Source organism: Glycine soja, chromosome 8 (assembly GCF_004193775.1).
Source record: "Glycine soja cultivar W05 chromosome 8, ASM419377v2, whole genome shotgun sequence".
Classification (NCBI taxonomy): Eukaryota; Viridiplantae; Streptophyta; class Magnoliopsida; order Fabales; family Fabaceae; genus Glycine; species Glycine soja.
Window position 1 is genome coordinate 4,563,007 of NC_041009.1, and position 20,733 is coordinate 4,583,739.

General features: G+C 30.6%; 1 protein-coding gene across 1 annotated transcript; it reads left to right on the forward strand.

The window, feature by feature from the left end:
* Positions 1-2,623: 2,623 nt before the first annotated feature.
* On the forward strand, positions 2,624-9,306 carry LOC114421313 (external alternative NAD(P)H-ubiquinone oxidoreductase B2, mitochondrial-like). Its single transcript, XM_028387182.1, has 10 exons — positions 2,624-2,881; positions 3,731-3,992; positions 5,034-5,240; positions 5,452-5,702; positions 5,908-6,130; positions 7,381-7,485; positions 7,901-8,173; positions 8,264-8,385; positions 8,533-8,652; positions 8,762-9,306. The coding sequence occupies exons 1-10, from the start codon at positions 2,790-2,792 to the stop codon at positions 8,847-8,849; spliced, it is 1,743 nt and encodes a 580-aa protein (XP_028242983.1). The 5' UTR covers positions 2,624-2,789; the 3' UTR covers positions 8,850-9,306.
* Positions 9,307-20,733: the final 11,427 nt, after the last annotated feature.

The following is a 20,733-nucleotide window of genomic DNA, read 5'->3' on the forward strand; positions in this document are numbered from 1 at the left end:
ACCCATTTTGCATAAATGAGTGGAGATCGGATTTCCTGCGATAATCCTAGTTCAGCCAACCACTCAAATCCTTCCTAGCTAATTCGTGTTGGATTAACCTTAACTTTGGTTTGCACTCTTGCTATAAAATACTTGCAAGCTTAAGCAAGGAAGACATCTTCATCCTTTGAACTTTGAAGTCTCAATCTAGGCTAGTGCAATTTCTTGACTATAATTTTTGTATGCTAGTCAGTAGTCAGGCAACCAAAACTCGTGCGTAAACAGGGCGCAAGCAAATGAATTCACCCTTCCGTACTTGAAAAGATATATACATACCTTTCTTCTTAGAAGAAAAAAAAAATCAAACTTCAAGGTAATTACCTTATACTTTCGTTTCATTTGAATGCAGAGAGAAAACGAGAGGAAAAAAATATTTTGAGAAAAAAATAATTATTATATTTTGTTTGGTTAAAATAAGGGGAGAAGAAAAAGAAAAATATAATTATATTACATTATTGATGGTGTTGTGTTTGGTTGCATGGGCGAGAGTGATGGTGGCGATGAAGATTCATGGAGGAGGTAGTGGGAGAGAGGAAGAAGAAGGATAGAAAGGACTAATTAGAAATTTTGGAGGTGCAACAAGAAAAAAATAAGATGCGCCTGAAGTCTATAGATAAAACCCTACATGAAGAAGACGTTGGGTTTAGGGACATGCTAGGTGCACCCAGCAACATTGCTAGTGCACCCAGCAATTAGGTGAATGGGCAAAATTGCCCTTGTGTTAAAAAAAATAATTTCTTCTTCCAGAAGATTTCCGGAAGAAGGTTCTTCCGGATGAACAATTTGTTCTATCGAAAGAACCTTCTTCCGATAACTTCTCTAGAAGAAGGTTCTTCTGATAGAATAAATTGTTCTACCGGAAGAACCTTCTTCCGAAAGAAGGAATTATTTTTTTAATACAAGGGCAATTTTGCCCATTTACCTAATTGCTGGGTGCACCAGCAATGTTGCTGGGTGCACCTAGCATGTCCCTTGGGTTTATCGGAGAGATTTGGGCTTAAATTTGACAACTAAAGCTCCTCAACCCAAGAATGTGATACCCAACCCATCAAGCTGGACATCAGTAAGGCCCATATTTGGTAAATAATTGTTTCAGATAAATAGCACTCTCTCAAAAAGTTGTTAAAAATAAACAATTTTTTTTTCTAGAATGAGATGAATCAAACAAACTTAATTTCAGTATTACAGATGCCTTTGGCAGTGATCTTTAATTGAAATTAATTTTTTGTTTTAATAATTGGTGCAAGCAAAAGGTCAAAATTAAAAGTTCAAACTTCACATATGCTATCAAAATTAAAAGCATGCACTGTAACATGACTTTTTGACATTTTCAATTGCCCAACGAGGCATGAAGAATCCTGTTGAGTTTTTTATGTAACTAGTAATCAAAGTTCTCCCCAAAGTTTTGGTTGAATCTTCAAGAGTGTCCAAAATTGCTGGCAAGGCTTTCACTTGCAACCAACAAGATCGTGATCATAGTCTAATGAACGGAGTATGCAATAAAAAATTGTTGGTATTTGGTAAGCCTGTCTCTCTAGATTTTCGATCCAACAACAACCTATCATTCTTCTAGAAATCATGACACAATAATTCCAGTCAATTCATAGAGCAGCCAAGCCACCAAAGCCTCGGTAAATTATTTTCATTTTTTGGTAGTGAAAATGATTGTCATTGTGTTGAAATGATTTTGAATGTAACTTGAGTGAAAAAATTATATTATTGTTTAGTAAATTAATATTATGTTATTTGGTACATTTTTATATTTGAGGTAGTATTAAATAGTAATATAATTTTGAAAGTGTTAATTTGTCGATATAAAATTCATTTTTCTTAACTACTAATTATTTTAATAATAATAATAATACATAAACAAGAGAAAGTATTAACGAGTTAGATAATGTTTTAAATATAAATTTTAAAATAAACAACAAAAAAGGTAAGTATTTTTAATGATATGATAATTTTTTTATTGATTATTAACAATAAAAAAAAATATATTACATGTTTGGGTAGGTTTATTTTTTAATATTGTAGTAATCTTGATAGATTGAAGCAGAGGCATAAACCGTATACGTGTGTCGTGTGACACCTGCTTCCTTCGCTTGGCTGCCAGCCTAACATGTAAAAACTAACAATCAATCAAAGAAGAACAGATCATACATTTACTCTTCTAATATTTTTTTTTATTTTATAAATCGTCTTTTTTTTACTGCTTTTATAAATCGTTTTATAAAGAAAACTAAGAAAGCATTAAGTGAAAAGTTAAATATATTATTATCTTGACAATATAAAATACATTAATACTTATCATATATAATTCGAGAATTTACAATAATACGTGTATTTATATATTATTAACCTGGTGGCTGCTACTTTACTCCTCACCAACTATTTTTTTAATTAAAAAATAAAGTTTTAATAAATTATTCTTTCCTTTTTACGTGCAAAATCATAATTTTCGTGAAAGTGTTATTTTTTTAAAATTAAGAAAAAGAAAAGGAATAAAAAAGTACAAGTGATTACGAAAGCCATCACCTAAAGCTAAAAGCCTAGAACACACGCGGTTCCTGCTTCGTAACTTCCTCTCTGGATTCTCTCTTTGACCCCATTTCACATACAAACACACCATACCAGACTCCTCTCTTTCTCTCTCTACAACTACCTCCTCTCTCTCTCTCTCTCTAACTTTCTCATATTTCTCTTTTCCTGTAATTTCGGACACTTCACGCGAAACCTTGCAGTAACAAAAAATGTGGAGTTTCACTTTCTTTGAACGAGTTTCTAGAGCTTTCCGTGATCATGGGTCCAACTTCAAGCTTGTACTTCTCTGCACCACCGTAAGGTACAATCAACTTCATTTCACTTTTTTCTTTCTTTTCCACAAACACAACTTGTTTTTCCTTCTCTGTTTTCACTTTTCCATCGTGCTTCCTTTATCATATTTTCGCATCTAGTTCGCTGAATTTTTCATTCAAGGTAGATCCATCCACATTGCAATAAAAGCAAACTTTTAAAGCCATTTTTTTTTTCCAGAAATACATTCTTAATTATTCTCCGATCCTCTGCATCAAACTGTGTTCTGTTCTGTATTCAAGTTACAACTTAAATTGAATTTATAGATTAGGTACATTGACATTACATGAGTTATGAGTGAATAGATCTACGAAGACTTACGCAAAATTGTAGAATTGACACACATATCTTACAGAATTCAACCCGTATAAGAGAAATGTATCTTGTGTTCTGACGCGGTAATATGGAAAGCTGTGATTGATTTTGATAAAAAAAAATTAGTACACGGTCTAGAATTATTATGATCCGATTAATCTTCACATGACACATGATTGACTGTTACCAACTCTTTTTTATAAATTGTAAATCATGATTATATGTGGCGTAAAGATTACTGAACACTATGGGCATACATTGGTCTAAAATCATGTAGTAATTTCTTGGATAGCTGTCTGAAATCATGCAATAATTTCTTAGTTTTGATAAATTCGGCGAAAATGATTTTAAAATGACTATCACATAAAATCAATAATGCTAATATACAATCCACAATTTAAGGAAAGTTACAACATAATGAATTTTATTTGATTTTCAAAAATATTTTAAAAATAACAATGTATATAAGTTAAATACTGTGATATATTTGGTGATGTGTGAGTGAATGGTTCGGTTGATGCAGTGGTGGAGGGGTTCTGGCTTACGGAGAGGCTGTAGCCGCATCTGAAGCAGCGGCGACGACCACGGAGAAGAAGAAGGTGGTGGTACTGGGAACAGGGTGGGCTGGCACGAGTTTCTTGAGGAATCTGGACAACCCCAAATATGAGGTTCACGTGGTGTCCCCTCGCAATTACTTTGCATTCACTCCTTTGCTGCCTAGTGTTACCTGTGGCACCGTCGAAGCTCGCAGCATTGTCGAACCCGTCCGCAACATTTTCAGGAAGGTGATATCACAACAAAATACTCATTTGGCCCCTGTTTCATACTTCTGCATTATGAGATTGTATTTTACATTTTTTTTATGAAATTGTTGATTAATTTTAAAAGAATACCACCAAACCCGAACACTGAACTGTTAACTAGTTGCTTTTTGAATTTGATAGGAGAGCCACTATAATTGTGCTCTACCTTGCTTAAATTTAATTGATCGGTTTTTAGCTGTCCTGTCAGTTTTTTATTTTATTTTTTATCAGTACTTGTCCTGTTTCAGTGATGCTTGATAAGACAGCTCCTCTTAAACCCTTTACTTTTTATGATTCATTTTATCAATTTAGAAAAAGTTTATTTCTAGAAAAATATTACATTAAAACTACAGAAATAATATTTATATATGTTATATTGAAAAACATTATTTTTTATTTATTAACCTATGCCCTTCTAAATAAGATGTGTATTTCGGATATTTAGGGAATTTTTAAAAAAAATTGGAGAGGAGGGAAGCGAGTTTCATTTAACTTTTTCAAAATCCAATTAATTTTCCTTTTTTTTAATTTTTTTCTCCTGTAAAGTATTTAATGAGAAAAAAATATGCACACAGATTAGTTTCAATTTCAATTTCAAGCCATTCCCCTATATCTTTATCTACCGAGATTGATCAGTGTTAACAGTTAACCATAAAGTGTTGGGTTGACCAAACTTATCTTACATGTACAATGAGTACAGAGAAAACATATGGGCAGGTGGGTGCATGTATTTTCGCTGGTGATTTTGTCACGCCAATATGCTATATTTTCCCTGAAACAACAGAGCACACATTTATGAGATTGTGCCACGTGATAAAATGAATAAGATATTTTGGTGGATGAAGAATTGCTAGTAGCCACTAGGAAATACATATTCTGGTAAATAGATTGCCAGCATTGATATTTGCTTAATGCTATGTTCTTTACTGGTGGTGCTGATAAAAAAAAAAAATGTTCTTTACTGGTGGAGGTGGAGGCAATGCAATTAAACGTTTTCCTTGTTAATTGTTATCCTCCACACAGAAAAAGATGGACATGCAATTTAGTGAAGCAGAATGTCTCAAGATTGATGCAACAAACAGGAAAGTTTACTGTCGATCTAATATAAGTAATAATTTGAACGAGAAAGAAGAGTTTGTGGTGGACTATGACTACCTAATCATAGCCGTGGGAGCAAATGTCAACACATTTAATACTCCTGGAGTGATGGAGAATTGTCATTTCTTGAAGGTATCTTCTTTCATCATACTATCATCATGTATTTAAGGTGTACCTTTTTTTATTTTTTATTTCAAAAAGCAGTGTTCTTCGCCCTGTTAAGAAATAGTCAGGCCAGGAGAAGGGGCCAATGATATCTTAATTCTTAGGTGTGATTGGATATTGTTTATACACGTATTTGTGGTTTTTAGTTATCTCATAGACATGTGTGCGTACTGTGCAGGAAGTTGAAGATGCACAGAAGATTAGAAGAACCGTTATTGACTGCTTTGAGAGAGCAAGTTTGCCTAGTGTAAGTGAAGAAGAAAAGAAGAGAATTCTTCATTTTGCTATTGTTGGAGGTGGTCCAACTGGAGTGGAGTTTGCAGCCTCACTACATGACTATGTCACTGAGGATTTGGTCAACATATATCCTGGGATAAAAGATCTAGTTAAAATTACACTTCTGGAGGCTGGAGATCATATTTTGAGCATGTGAGCATGAAACTCTCATTACACCTTTCTCCTTATTAGCAAGTTGTTTAATGATGCTTTGCTGTCCCTTATGTGTGTTTACGAGTAGCCATTTCCACATTTGAAAGTATTTGATTCAGTCATGGATTTTATACGTGTGGTTGGGTGGTTTAAAATAGAGCATACTATGAGCTTATAAGTTTTCATTCTTATGCTCACTTTTCAGGTTTGACAAAAGAATCACTGCTTTTGCTGAAGAGAAGTTCGGAAGAGATGGTATTGATGTGAAAACCGGATCCATGGTTGTGAAGGTTTCTCAGAAAGAAATTTCTACTAAAGAAATGAAAAATGGAGGAGCAATTACTACAATTCCATATGGAATGGCTGTCTGGTCAACTGGTATTGGCACTCGTCCATTTATAAGAGATTTTATGTCACAAATTGGTCAGGTATGTCTTTGGGAAATTTACCATTATAGTTGTCCCGATTCAATATTCCAAATCATGTTTCTGGTATAGTTTGTATTTATTTTTGGCTTAAATATAATTTTCATATTTAATATATATCCAAATTTTATATTCCATCTCTAATAAATTTTTCCTTTACATAATATACTCTTTGTCTACCAAATATTTGATAATAAGAGTATTTATTTTAAAATTAAATTCAAAGTAAAAAATAAATACTGTTCTCTCAAATCTGAATGGCTACCTCCAAATTAAAACCCTACTTTCTCCGTGTAAGCTCTTTCTTCTCTTCTTGTGTATCTTGTGCACCGCCATTGTTGACGATGGCGAGTTCATGTCGAAGCTCGCGAAGGCGCTAAGGCCGACATCGTCGGGGTGGACTGGGAGCAGCTTCTGCGACTGGAAGGGCGTGAAGTGCAACGCCAACCGCATCACCACAATCAACATCGCTTCGCAATCACTCGGCGGAACGCTTCCTCCGGATCTGAACTCACTCTCCAGAACAACGCGCTCTCCGGCGCATTGCCTTCACTTGCCAACCTCTCCATGCTCGAAAGCGTGTTCCTTAGCAGCAACAACTTCACCTCCGCCCCCGATGGTTGCTTCCAGGGACTCACCAGCATACAAACCCTCAGCATGACCGATAGGATCAACCTCGCTCCATGGACGATTCCCGTCGAGTTGAATGATAACAACAACCTTGTCAAACTCGAACTTGGAAACGCAAACCTCATCGGTACCTTGCCTGATGTATTCGACAAGTTCGTGAGTTTGCAGGAGCTTCGTCTCTCTTACAACAACCTCACCGGTGGCTTACCCAAATCCTTCGCTAGATCTGCGATTCAGGATATGTGGCTCAACAATCAGAACGGCTTCGGGTTTTCGGGTACCATTGAGGTGTGGTGTTAAATGTTAATGAGTGAACAGAGATCTGTTTCCTTTTAAAAAAAAAAATTGAGATCTGTTTTGGAAGATGAAGATTGAAGGAAGAAGAAGAAGTTTGGTGAAGAACTACTGGATTTTAAAACAAATAGTGGCCGTTTTGAGTGACTATAAATTATCAAATATGTAATGGACACAAAGTCTAAACAAATTATTTTAAAATTTATTAAAAATCAAATACAAAATTCGGATATATATAAGAATGAAAATATATTTAAGTCTTTTTTATTTTTCAGCAAATCAATTTTATATTCTTTTATTATTTACTCGACAAAAGTTATTCTGAACAGACTAACAGACGAGCCATAGCTACTGATGAATGGTTGAGAGTTGAAGCAACAAACAACGTGTATGCACTTGGTGATTGTGCCACAATAAACCAGCGAAAAGTCATGGTATTTCTTCATCATTTATTTAATTAATATTGGACGTTGTTGCTAGTGCATGTTCTCACACATGTGCAACACACCGGCTATATTCCATTCTTATGGAGACTTATTGGTATCAATACTGTTAAGTTTATAACATTACACTTGGGTTTTGTTTCTTTATTGTTCTTCATTGAGTAATATATCTATTTAACTTTGATGAAATAGTAAAATCTTTATCATATTATTTATACACTAAGCACACATCTTGGTTAATAACTATGTGCTCACCAGTACTTATTGCCTTGCCAAGCTAGCTGAATGTTTCATAAAGCTAAAATCTATTGATATTCTGGGACTTGCATGATGTGTCCCATTTATTGGAATTTCAGATGTTATCTTTCTTCCTGTGTTGATTATTATTTGGGTTTTGGCATTTCAGGAAGATATCGCGGCAATATTTAAGAAGGCTGACAAAGACAATTCAGGAACTCTTACTGTCAAAGAATTTCAGGAGGTATTGGCTGATATCTGTGAGAGATACCCTCAGGTGGAGCTATATCTAAAGAGTCAACAGATGCACAACATTGCTGATTTGTTGAAAGGATCCAAGGAAGATGTTGAAAAAGAATCTATTGAACTGAATATCGAAGAACTCAAAACCATACTCTCTAAAGTGGATTCCCAGATGAAATTTCTTCCTGCTACAGCGCAGGTGCATATCATGTTAATTGCATGTGGCATTCTATTGTCTGATTTTGTCTCTTCAGTAATATGACTTCAGGCTTCTTAAACTGCATATCAGGTTGCATCTCAGCAAGGCACCTACCTGGCCAAGTGCTTTAACCGGATGGAAGAGTGTGAGAAAAATCCAGAGGGTCCTATCAGGTTCAGGGGAGAAGGGCGCCATCGCTTCAAACCCTTTAGGTAGCATGATCATATTAGTTTACTAGCTTTGCTTTTATGTGCTCTTTACTTTCACATGATGATGAAATGATCAATGATTCAATGTTTTTCATTGGTTGGTCAATGTTTTCTAATTTCTCATAACTACATGGTTGATTGTTCCTCAAGGTACAAGCATTTAGGTCAATTCGCTCCTCTAGGAGGAGAGCAAACAGCTGCACAGCTTCCTGGGGATTGGGTTTCAATTGGACACAGCTCTCAATGGTTGTGGTATTCTGTCTATGCAAGGTAGTCAGTTTCCCTTTGCTTAATATTATAAAAAAATTTAAACTACAAGACTCATAAGGCATTCTGATTAATCAAGTTACTAAAGCTTTTCATCAAATGCTTTGAACAGCAAGCAAGTCAGCTGGCGCACAAGGGCATTAGTAGTATCAGACTGGACAAGACGCTTTATTTTTGGGAGGGATTCAAGTCAAATCTGAAAGAGTTTCAACATTTTTCAAAGTCTTGCAGAGCTCGTCAATCTTGAATTTATACTGATGTAGGGAATTTTGTTACTGATTCCTGATTCTTTGAATAACACAAGCAGACTCCTAGCGGGGTTGTCCAAGATGGGATTTGTTATCATGCTCTTGCTAGATTCAACTTTATGTATGAATTTTTTACATACCCCTTCCCCTTTTCTTTCATGCTTCTGGTATTGGAATTGCGGCATTAGTGAATCCCGGAGTTTTGCAGATTCATTTCGGAGATGCTTGGTGATGTTAGCTTCTCGCGCCTAATCATTCAAGTTATATATGTTGAATACTTTTTATAATTTCTGCTCAAGGAAATAATTGTAATTTGTCAATACAGTATGACATGAATGGAAGATAAGGATGTCGTTTAAGCACGTAATCAAAGACTTAATAGACTAACACTCCTTGAAATTTCATCAAATTTCTTGCAATACCCTTCGTTTTTCTACTCTTACATGGATTCCGCTTAGAAGTCATTTGACTTGGATCTCATCTGCAGTTCATCTTCTTTTTTTATTCAGTTGGGTTTTAAGTACAAATTCTCAAAAGATTTGCACCTTAGTCTTTAATGCATATTCAATTTGTATTGTTAATTAGTTATTTGTTTCTGCATTTATGGCATTCTTGTTAGACTTGGTTTATCTAGAGGAGATTTTTGAACATAATTCATATATTAACATAGGTTATAATGTTCAGTCTCTACGCAAAGTAGGGAGATTTTTTTAATATAAGTCATATACTGTGCACTATCAGTTGAAGAGTGTTTTTGTACTGTAAACATCTACGTATTATGTAGGTCATGTTGGAACCTTATTGTTTGTGTTGGTAAAACAACAAAACTAGTAGATAGGTGATTGAAAATTAGAAAATTGTTTCTGTTTGAGTACCAATAGCGCGTAAGGGGTGGCTTTTTTTGCTTCGGGGGGGGGGGGGGCATGATGCTAATTCACGAATAATTAAGCGAGTGTCTTTGGCCTCCATGATTATTCTTCTGCAATTCTTGCTATTTGCTGTAGAGTTCGCGACTGACTCCTACACAAGCAATTGGTTTTAGTTGGATAATTTGATACTATTTAAAAGTGATAATTTCTCAAACCAGTGATAGCGACATTTGTTTAATGTATAACATGTTTGTCTTACTTATATCCATATTTTAAAGGATGGGATGCAACATGCAAGGAAGCTAATATACAGCAATTGGGGTGCTTTAATGGATTCTAAGCTTAAGCGTTGGAGAACACTACTAGGTTTGTATTTGGGTTGGTGCTTTTCTTCACCGACATCTCCCCTTCATAAGTTCATATTAGCTTTTATTTGCTAAGTTCTCAAGATGTCTAACTGTTATTAGCGTTAATTACTTTTTTTGCCACTAACTCTTGAAGGTACCTTCTCCATTATGCTTACAGAGATTTTTTTTTCAAGATAAGTGTTAATTATTAATTTATTAATAAAAAAGATTGAACTTATTATCTTTTTTTTTTCTTTCTTAACCACCCAATCAACCTAATATTTTTGCTCATAAAATTTTCTTGAAACAATAAGCTCGAGAATTTTGCACAGCTTTATATTTTTATTGAGTTTTTAAAAAATAATTTCATATTTTGATAGTTGTGTCCAATATAATGTTGATTCAATGTTAATAATTCATTCAATCCACAAGGTTCTTCTAGTTTAATTAAAGATCTCAAAATTCTAAGTCTACTAAATATTCAGATAGAAAACTTTGTCATTCATAATGGTTTTATTAAGTTCAAATAAAATTATCTCTAATAAAAAATATTTGTAATCTATACCGAAAAAGATTATATCATTTATTCTTAAATATAAGACTTTTTTTTAATTTTGTTTACCATATTTATGCAAGACTCTTTTTAAATTATCTTTTATATTAATTATCTTTATCCAGAAATATGATCTCAACATCCCTCCCTCATACCTTCGCATAGCGAAGAGCCTCCGGGCAATGGGTGAAGTTTTTTTTTTTTTATCTTTATCCAGAAATAAATGCATTATCTCCGGGGATTCTTAGCTTATCTCCATGATGAATTAATTGTATGCATCTAAAAGCGATTGTTTGATATCCATAATAAACCATGCCTAGCTAGTTAGTAGAGTTTCGATTAAATTTTCATACAGATTCAATCTAACAGTTAAAATCACTACTACCCAACGATTAAGGCACAGGTGAGGCGATCCATTGGTATTGAAAATTCTCCATATTAAAAGGCACAAAACCTGTCACATATGTGTGCAATGGGTCATGTAAACATGGTCGAGTAGCTTCATTCGTAACATCACAACCATACATGAATAGTTAATTAATTTATCAGGTGGTTTTGGCAAATAATTAAAAAAAGTTTGTTCCTACATTCTAGAGTGGGTAGTACTGCTAGATTGGTGTGTTTCTTTATGCTTCGTGCATCAATGATCAATGATAGGATACAATATACTATATAGTTCTCTCCTCCTTAAAGGTGCCAAAGAAAGAAACTCTGGCGTTGCCGACAAAGGATACATCCCCCGTAAACCATGAAATATGTTCTTCTATGTTCATATGTAGAGCTTGTCCACTTGTAAATGTAAGGCCAATTTTCAAAAGAGGAAATTAAAGGAACTAAAACACAATTGACGTTGATAAATGGGGTCTTGTCAATCACAAATAGTGGGATATTTAAGCATGGATGGTGATGAGAGGAACCATGAAGAAGCTAGCCTTCTGCATTGGCTGGTCAATGCTCTTAGAGAATATTGATGGTGTAGAGACATTAGAGGCTGTTGCAACTGGTGTTGGACCACTGTTTGACATAGAATCATGTCTGTAGGAAATTATTTTGAAAGGTGGTTATCATAACTTATGCAAATTATTCAACCATTTCATGAATTTATGCAAATAAATAAATAAGTAAAGAGTAAACTTCTATTTTTTGTCCTTAAATTTTGTGAGATGTGGTTATAATAGTTCTTGAAATAAATAAAAAAAGATCAGATAAATCTTTGAAATTGGAACTCATTAGTCATTTTAGTCCCTGCATTAGTTATGTTAGAGAATATAGTGACAACAAGTTATAGGGGTTTATTTGACACTTTCTAATTATAAGAATTATTATGACATGACAACATCTCAAATATTTAAGGATTAAAATGAAAGTTTACTCAACGAAGAAAGCTAAAAAAATCCCTAGCCTTCTTAGGTGCAGCAAGTTTGTCTCACCCGACATATTTCTTTCTAAAAATGAATGTGACCATTCACATTTTTTTTTTTCTGCGTCATAGTTTCATCGATCAAATATATATAATGCACTCTGTGCATATTAGATTTTTTAGTAGCGAGATGATATATTAGTGATAAAAGGAGGTGTATGGTTGTCTTTGGAGACAAACATTGTCAATGGATAATGGTGCAGCAGCCCAATGCCGCGGATCCATGCAGGCCAGTGATGCAACGGATCAGCCCAAATTGTCTTCTCCATACAATTTGTCCTCGACTCATTAAAACATATTACAACATACTTCATTTTGTGATTTTATCACAATCTTCAACAAATAATTTTTTAATCAACAATTATATATACACTTTATCCTCTTCAAGTACATTCTTTCACTTGCATACCTACTATTGTAATCGTGTGCTCTTCTTTAATAAGAAGGACATCTAATTACTCAGAAGTTGAAGCTCACTTAAATAGTCTCCCTAGAGTGGTCATGTGTTAACCAAACATACTGAAAGATTAAGGAATTCAGAACAAAAAAAAAAGTATCATTTAATAGAAATTAAAGCAGGTTGCATGAGTCACATTGTAATGTACCAAAATTTGATGGCCTTAAATGACCCGCAAAAGTCATTGATTAGGATGCATATTTACATTAATTTATAGATATTTTTGTCAGAGAGACTGGATGCACAACAATGATATTGAACATCCCATGTGCAATGAAATTACCAATAAGACAATTTATTTGACCCATCCAGAAAACGATATAAACATTTTTTTCTGTTTTTCTTGGGGGCATGAACAAGTTTAGTAGTATTATTTGATATTTGACATAGAAGCAAATCAACTAGTTGACATGAAACATTAGTGCATTACCCAGCTCATGGCCCACGGTGTGCAGTCAAACGCAAGGCTAATGGTTATCTCAAATAAAAAGATACTCTTTTTTATCTCATTTTATTTATTATTTTTGAATATTTTTCCATCTCAACATTTTTTTAGTGTAAACTAATCATACAGAAAATAAAAATTTATTATAAATTTTTGGTGATTACCACCATTCTATTTCAATATATTTGTAATTTGTAATTTTAAAATATCAAAAAAATATTAATTACCTTTTTCTAATAAAATCCTTATTTATCAATATTTCAATTTATTAAATATTGACGAGTCCTTTTTATTTACCATCCATCTAATCATATTTTAATCTGATAATATTATTTTATTATAGTAATTGATAAAATTAATAGTCTTTTAGAATGTATATCAGTATATATTACTGTCTTACCCAATAGTAATTGACATCCGTCTTCTCCGACCAAAGACCAAAAGTTTATGTTACTTTCTACGACAAATAAACCAGATGAAAGGAGTAATTATTTAGTATATCTGTCAAAACTAAAGATAAATTGAACAACTTTGAAAACAACACTTGTTTGGATTGAGTCTCTAACGCGGGTAATTTTGAACTTTCACGTCAAAATCAATATAAAAACGCAGAAGTTACGTATACCGGCTTCAAATTGAACGTGATCCATATTCATAAAGTTGAACCATACACAAAATATTTTCATACAACACTTCCTAAATATTTAACTCTTTTCCTTGAGATGACATCAAATTAACCTCAAACAATTACTGTCACGAGGTTCACCAAACAAGTACTACTTTATTATTCATTCCCTTAAGTTACTCATAATAATTAAGATATTGTTCTTATGTGAACTGTCGGATAATTTACATAAAACATTTGTTTAATATATAGTTAAAAAAAATACCCTTTTAGAATTCCAAAAAGAGCATAGAAAAGAGACGTGTGAATGAATAGCAATTAAAAGCTGGAGACGGATGAATGTGCTAATATATATTGGCGGGGTCTTGTTTATCCAATAGTCAAAATGGCCACGTGTTAACCCTGAAACTAAATCACATTCAAGGCAACAAATTAATAGATTGGATATGATATGGATTGAAAGAAAACAGGATAGTTGGGCAGAAGTAGAAGAACATGGGGTTCTTAAGCTTTGGGGAACAAATGGGTAGGGGTCCATTAAATTGAAAGTGAACCATAACCTTTACTTTTCAATAATTTGTATGTGGTACTGTTTAGAAAGCTTATTGGTGTTTATTATGGCCAAGGTCAAGAAATTGATCCAATATAAACCCTCTCATATCTTATCTTTTACACCAAACTGAAAAAACATTGGAGACTCAACCAAAGGCTGGGCCTATTAATATCTATAAGCACCAAGATTGCAAGCTAGCATTAGTGAGTTGGAAATTAGACTTGCAATTGCAATTCAATTAGCTAGCTTTCAACCTTATCCCATAGTGTTGAAGATGTTATTCTATTGTTACCTAACTCTCACTGAAAGCTTACATATAACAACAAAAAATGATGCCAATTCCAATCAGTCAATGGAGAGAACACAGGATTTTTTGTCACCACTTGCATTGCATTGCCTATAGTGCTTTAATTAATTAAATAATCTTTAAAACAAGTCACAAGAATGATTTGATAGCAAGGATGCCAATATATCGAGACCACCATTATAGTGGAGCTCCAACTTGCAAACGGGCAAGGGATAGCATTTGGTTAAGCGAGTAAGTGCTAATGATTTTAGCCGCAAGATCACTGATAGCACTAAAAATTTACCCTAAAGTAATAGATATGTGAATTATGATATGGATCTTTTCATCTTATAGGGAAAGAACCTAGAATATATTCCAAAGACGGGTTGGGTGCATGTGCTTTCTTTAACATAACCCTACCTAATTCAATGGGGATCCAATTGAGAGGGAAGCCCCCACCACACTCACATGAACTCACATTGCATATGCCACAGTTCCCAGTACCTTTATTTATTTATTTTTCTTTGATATGGAATATTCAACTTTCAGTGCCCTAATATTTTATATTTCGACCGACGACGTGAAACTTCAGTAGTTCAGCTGGCCAAGTTTCTAAACTTTATTATTTTTCTTCTTCTCAGATTGAAGTGGATATATGGAGACTATACTAACGAAATTCCTTTTTCTTTTTTTTTTTTTTTTGGCATCTTCAACACAACTACATTTATATTGACACAACATCAATGTCGTTTAATATTTGAGATCCATCTCATCACACTCATTTGGTTTGAAACAAATTTCGATGTGTTCAAATTTTAGAAGAAAAAAAAATCAGATCTAACGTGTTCTAGAAACAATTAAGTCCTGTTGGTGCAAAATATGATTAGGCATAATGTCGATTTTTACTTAAGTGATTGACTCAAGAAAGAAATTTTGTTTTTTATTAAATTTCTGATGCATGGTAAAGAATTTTTCAGCAGTTGTCAATTTAAAGTTTTTATGCTAAACTATTCCTATATGAATTTGCTATAAAGAGAAGTTGTAATCGGATAAATATAAAGTGCACGAAAAGTAAATAAAAGCATAAGGCAATGAAAGCAGTAAAATAATTGTAAATCTGAACAAAAGAAGATAACTTTTTATTGATGATGATCGTAGACCTGTTTTATGGTACATAATGTCTTCACATATTTATATGAATAAAAACACCCTCAGTTCCTTACAACTATCCCTAGATTACAGGAGATCATGATTTATTTGATTTTAATTGTCTTCACATCTCCTTAAGCTATTTCTCCTTTGAGATAATGGGCTTGATCCAACTTTCTTACACTTTTATGCTTTATGGCCCTTGTCAGCCAAAAACAATCGTAACGATAACGATTACGCTTTCAGTAGTTGGCTGCAACCGAATGTTTTATTTGGTGCCAACAAGTTCACATTACATTTTAGATCTTAATCTAACCTCTCATATTCTTTTTAGTTTTTTATAATTATGTATTAATAATAAGATTTCTTAATATAACATTTTATATAACAAGTTAATATATTTATATTAGTTTATTTCTTTTGAAATATATAATATAAAACATTCCTTAAATTTAGTTTATATTTTTTAATTGAGCATAGTATGATTTTAAATAAATTACCGTATTAAAATTTTAAATAAAATAATGTTTAAATTAAACTTGTCCTATGAACACCTATACCATCATTTCTGGTTGCTCTCTGCCTCTCTCAGATAAAGAAGAAGAGTAGCATCATAATACTTCTTTCCGATTTTATTATTATTATTGATCAAAATTTATTAAAGCATGAATGATATATATTAAATAGGGAGTAAGACTTGTATATTTTTTTTTGAAATTTTTTATAAAGTTTAATTAACTATAAATAATAATGTGCATTTGAAAGAATGTATTTATAAGATATATTGCATATATTAGAAATTAAGAAAATAAAGGTTTTAGCAACTTTACGCATCCCTCACACAAAAAAACAAAGACTGATTTTTTTTTTTATTGGAACTCAAATAGTGTTAAAACTATGTCAAATGCATTAGAATTTTTGTTGAGCACTAGCCTAACGTACAGGTTGAATATTTGAGATGCAGTCTTCAATAGTTTGCACAACTTAAACTCCGGCGATATATATCTACAAATACTTTAACACTCAAATTAGTATTTGCAAGAAAAAATGAAATGTTTAAAATTAGAGAAAATATTACTTAAGACTCGTAAGGCTTGCTCTCGATCCTCTCCTTGGGTCAAGGTATAGTGTTTCTTACATGCTAATGTATGAAATTAAAGGTACCTTTGAGCTGATGATTTGCTATATCCATCTCTAACAAATTGTACTTATGATCTTATGTTTCGTACTTATACAAATCCTAATGCAAGATAGAAAGATTCTCAAGCCCTAATGAAAATTAGACCATCGCCAAATAGTAGTTATTGGATTTTAAATATTATTATAGTGAATCAAATTGAAAATATTTTTTTGTTTGGATAAAATAAATTTTAAGACTGTTGTAGTGTTAATCAATCTTACTATATTCATATATTATAAAATAAATAAAAAATTTAAATACTCAATTTAGAAAATAAGACTCTTACTCTCTTCTTTCTCTCAATTAGACAAATTAAATATTTTATCTCAAACCACCATTATTTATCTTTATTCTTTTTTTAGCGGCTATACAGTTGATTTTATTAATTAATGATCCTTTTTCTTTTTTTATTTCTATTTTAATTGAATTTTAATAAATTTTTAAAAGAAATCGTGAATACTTAAAAATAACATTTTATCACGATTTAAATTATTTATTATAAATCTAAAATAGAATTTATACATTTAAAAATATTTATTTACAAAAAAATTTGATTATATTATATATATACATTAAAAATATCCATCCATTATACATTATGATTATATAAAAATAAATATCTATTTTATACAAATATCCAGATAAAATATTTTTTTTGTTATAAATATAATAAGAAAAATAAAATTCAGATGAGCATCACGTGTTTCCAGCTTTTTGTATTTTATAAACACCACGTGTCTCCAGCTAAACAATAAGAAAGTACACACTACTAGTAGCTAGCTGCTGTGTATATATAACAAGCAGAGGTCACTGGTAAGTGGTAACAAATTATTCGATAAAAAAAAAAAGAAAAAAGTAATGCTATAAAAAGTTCATAATACGATGTATATTTAGAGTTATATCATTTCTATCCTTAATCCTTAATCCTTAATCATAGATATTCGAGGCTATTAGCTGTACCGATTAATGATTTCATATATATTGTAATTTATTGAAAAAGGAAGAAAATACAATATAAAAAGTCAACTGGCAGAAGCATGAGCAAAATAAGCAATAACGATGACTTTACTCCACTATCGAGTCCTCGGCTAACTTCAAAGCTCAAAATGCCCGTTACCAAAGTACAAATAACGAGAGAAAGAATAACATTTTGGAAAAGCTTTTTTTTTCAATTTAAAAAAAATGTTAAAAATAAGGTGTTACTAATCAGTAAAGCCAATTAAAATAACTTGTATAAAAAAGCACGTTGAAAATACATTTAAAAAACATTATAGTGACTACATTACATTACATGTATTAAGATAAAATTTCAACTTAACATTTGCTTTAGTCAAAACTTTGAGATAGAGATTATAATAGGTGTAGAATAAAGCGGACAGGTGTACTTACCATATAATTAAGTACTATAGGGATAAAGTTCTAACTTCTAAATATTTTCCAATGGAGATAAATTAATAACTATTAATATTATAAGACTTTTATACTATTTACAAAATAAATTACAGAGGTAGTCACAGACAAGAAAAATAAATGAATATAAAATTGAGTTGCTAATATATTTTTTTTCTTAATTTATCATATCTTCTAATGCTATTAGCAATCAATGATCATAAGTTGCTGATGTTTTTTCTTATTCAAGGATACCCATTCTGATTATTATGTAAACAAAACAAGAAAAGCATAAAAGAGCCGAGAGACTTGTAAATTTTTTAGCTGAACGATCGAAAGACTTGTAAATTGAATAGCTTGTATTTGAAAATAAATGAGGTTTAATAATGCAACAATCCTAAATTAAATTCAATTTATCCTACGAGTCTGTTAATTAGTTATGGATGGTCGTCATTCGTCGCCAATCAATTAATTAACATATATCATATTAAGAGTAATCAATCCCCTAACATGTAGTAAAAGACTTTTTTCGGTAACAATGTTGTAAAAGACTAAAAGGCAATAGAATAAACCTAATTAAAGATCTCTAAAAAAACCTAATTAAGAGAGAAAAACACAAATTACATTAAAATTAAGGAAACCCCTAAACTAAATAACATGATCTATCATAGCCCTAATAATTACTTTAATATTTATTAATGACATTATAATATTTCAATAAACATATTTAACAAATGTGATGGGTTTAACCATAAAATTTAGGTTTAATCGTAAATCCCATTCCTCTATTTTGTTTATTTTATCAAATTAGTCTTCTTATTTTTTTAATCTACTATTGGGTTCCAAATTTATTTTAACCATTGACTAACGGTTGAAAGTTAAATTTTAAACATTGATTAGACTATAAAGTTAAATAATATTTTCTTAAAAGATAAGAACTTAAACAAATACTTAAGTAAAAACTAAAATTATGGTCCTTAGAATAAATGACATATCTCATTTATCATTATACTCACATGACCATTTAAATATTTGGTACAAAATATAATATTAATATAAATTTTATGCAAAAAATAATTCAAAATTCACACTTTATTCTTTTTTTAATTTATTATATTTTTATAATTATATATATATATATATATATATATATTTAAAATATAATATGTAAGATCAAATTTGATATAAATTAAAATATATATAATTATATAAGCTTTATTTTTATTTTATATATTATATTTTTATAATCATATGTATTTTTATAACATTATTTAAAACTTATTTTATAGAAAAAATATATAATATAAATTTTATTTTTAATATATATTTTTTACATAAATTATAATTTTATAAAATAATAGTATTTTATTATCTTTTAAAATATCTATACATGTGATTTAATGATAGTATTTTTTTTACTTATATTAAGATATTATTATTATTTATTGTAATAGTATTTTTTAATTTATATTTAACTTTATTCAATCAGGTACGTAATGTTTTTACAGAATTAAATTATATAGTAAAAATATATTATTGTCACTAAATTACAAGTATTATTTTAAAAGATAAATATAATATATAAAATAAAAATAAAATTTATATAAATATAATTATTCTAATTTATGTGAAAATATGATTTAATATTATATGTTATATTTTAAAAAATACTATATAAGATTATAAAAATATAATAAATTAAAAAAATTGAATTTTAAATTGTATGTAATAATATAAGAGTGTGTTTCTTACTTTAAAGAACTAGGGACTAAGATAATAAATTTTAAAATATAAAAAAATTCAAATAATGAATTATAAAAAAATACAAAATTTGTAATTAAGCCTAAAATTTATAACATTATATATAGATAGATTGTGTTTTTTTAAATTATTTTTAATAAAATCTTTATCAATTATTAAATAAAAATACATGTTTTGCTTTAATATTAAATACATTATCTTTCCCCTCAAAGGATTGATTTAATAATATAAAATCTGGTTATATTCACATAAATTATTTAACACATAAATTATTTAACTGTTTATTTTATTTTTATATGGAAAAATTTCCTAAATATAATGTAATGACAGGTAAAATCATCAGGAAAAAAAAAAAGTTCAAACGGGTTAAGAAATGGTTCGACGATGCCATAATGACTGGTTGAAAATTTTTCCGCCTATGTGGACTGTCCCGTCTATGTCGTTGACCGTTATGTGAATTGTATAGGATAAATTTATTTTATATAACTAATTTATACTAAAAATACATAAAATTATATTATAATTAAAATTGGTAATAAAAATATTTAACTTATAAATTATATTTTATAATTATGATAAACAATTTTATATTATGATATATTACTAGTCTTAATTATTGATAAAAACAAATTAAAAAATGTTCAAATCTAAATTAAAACTAAAGATATTAAAAATAATAAATTAAAAAATAAGAAGTTAAGTTAAACCGTTAAAATCATTTGACTATTAGAAGTTAACTTATAAATTTGTTATCTGATTCATATATATTAAAATCGATGTATTATAAATATTTCAAACTATA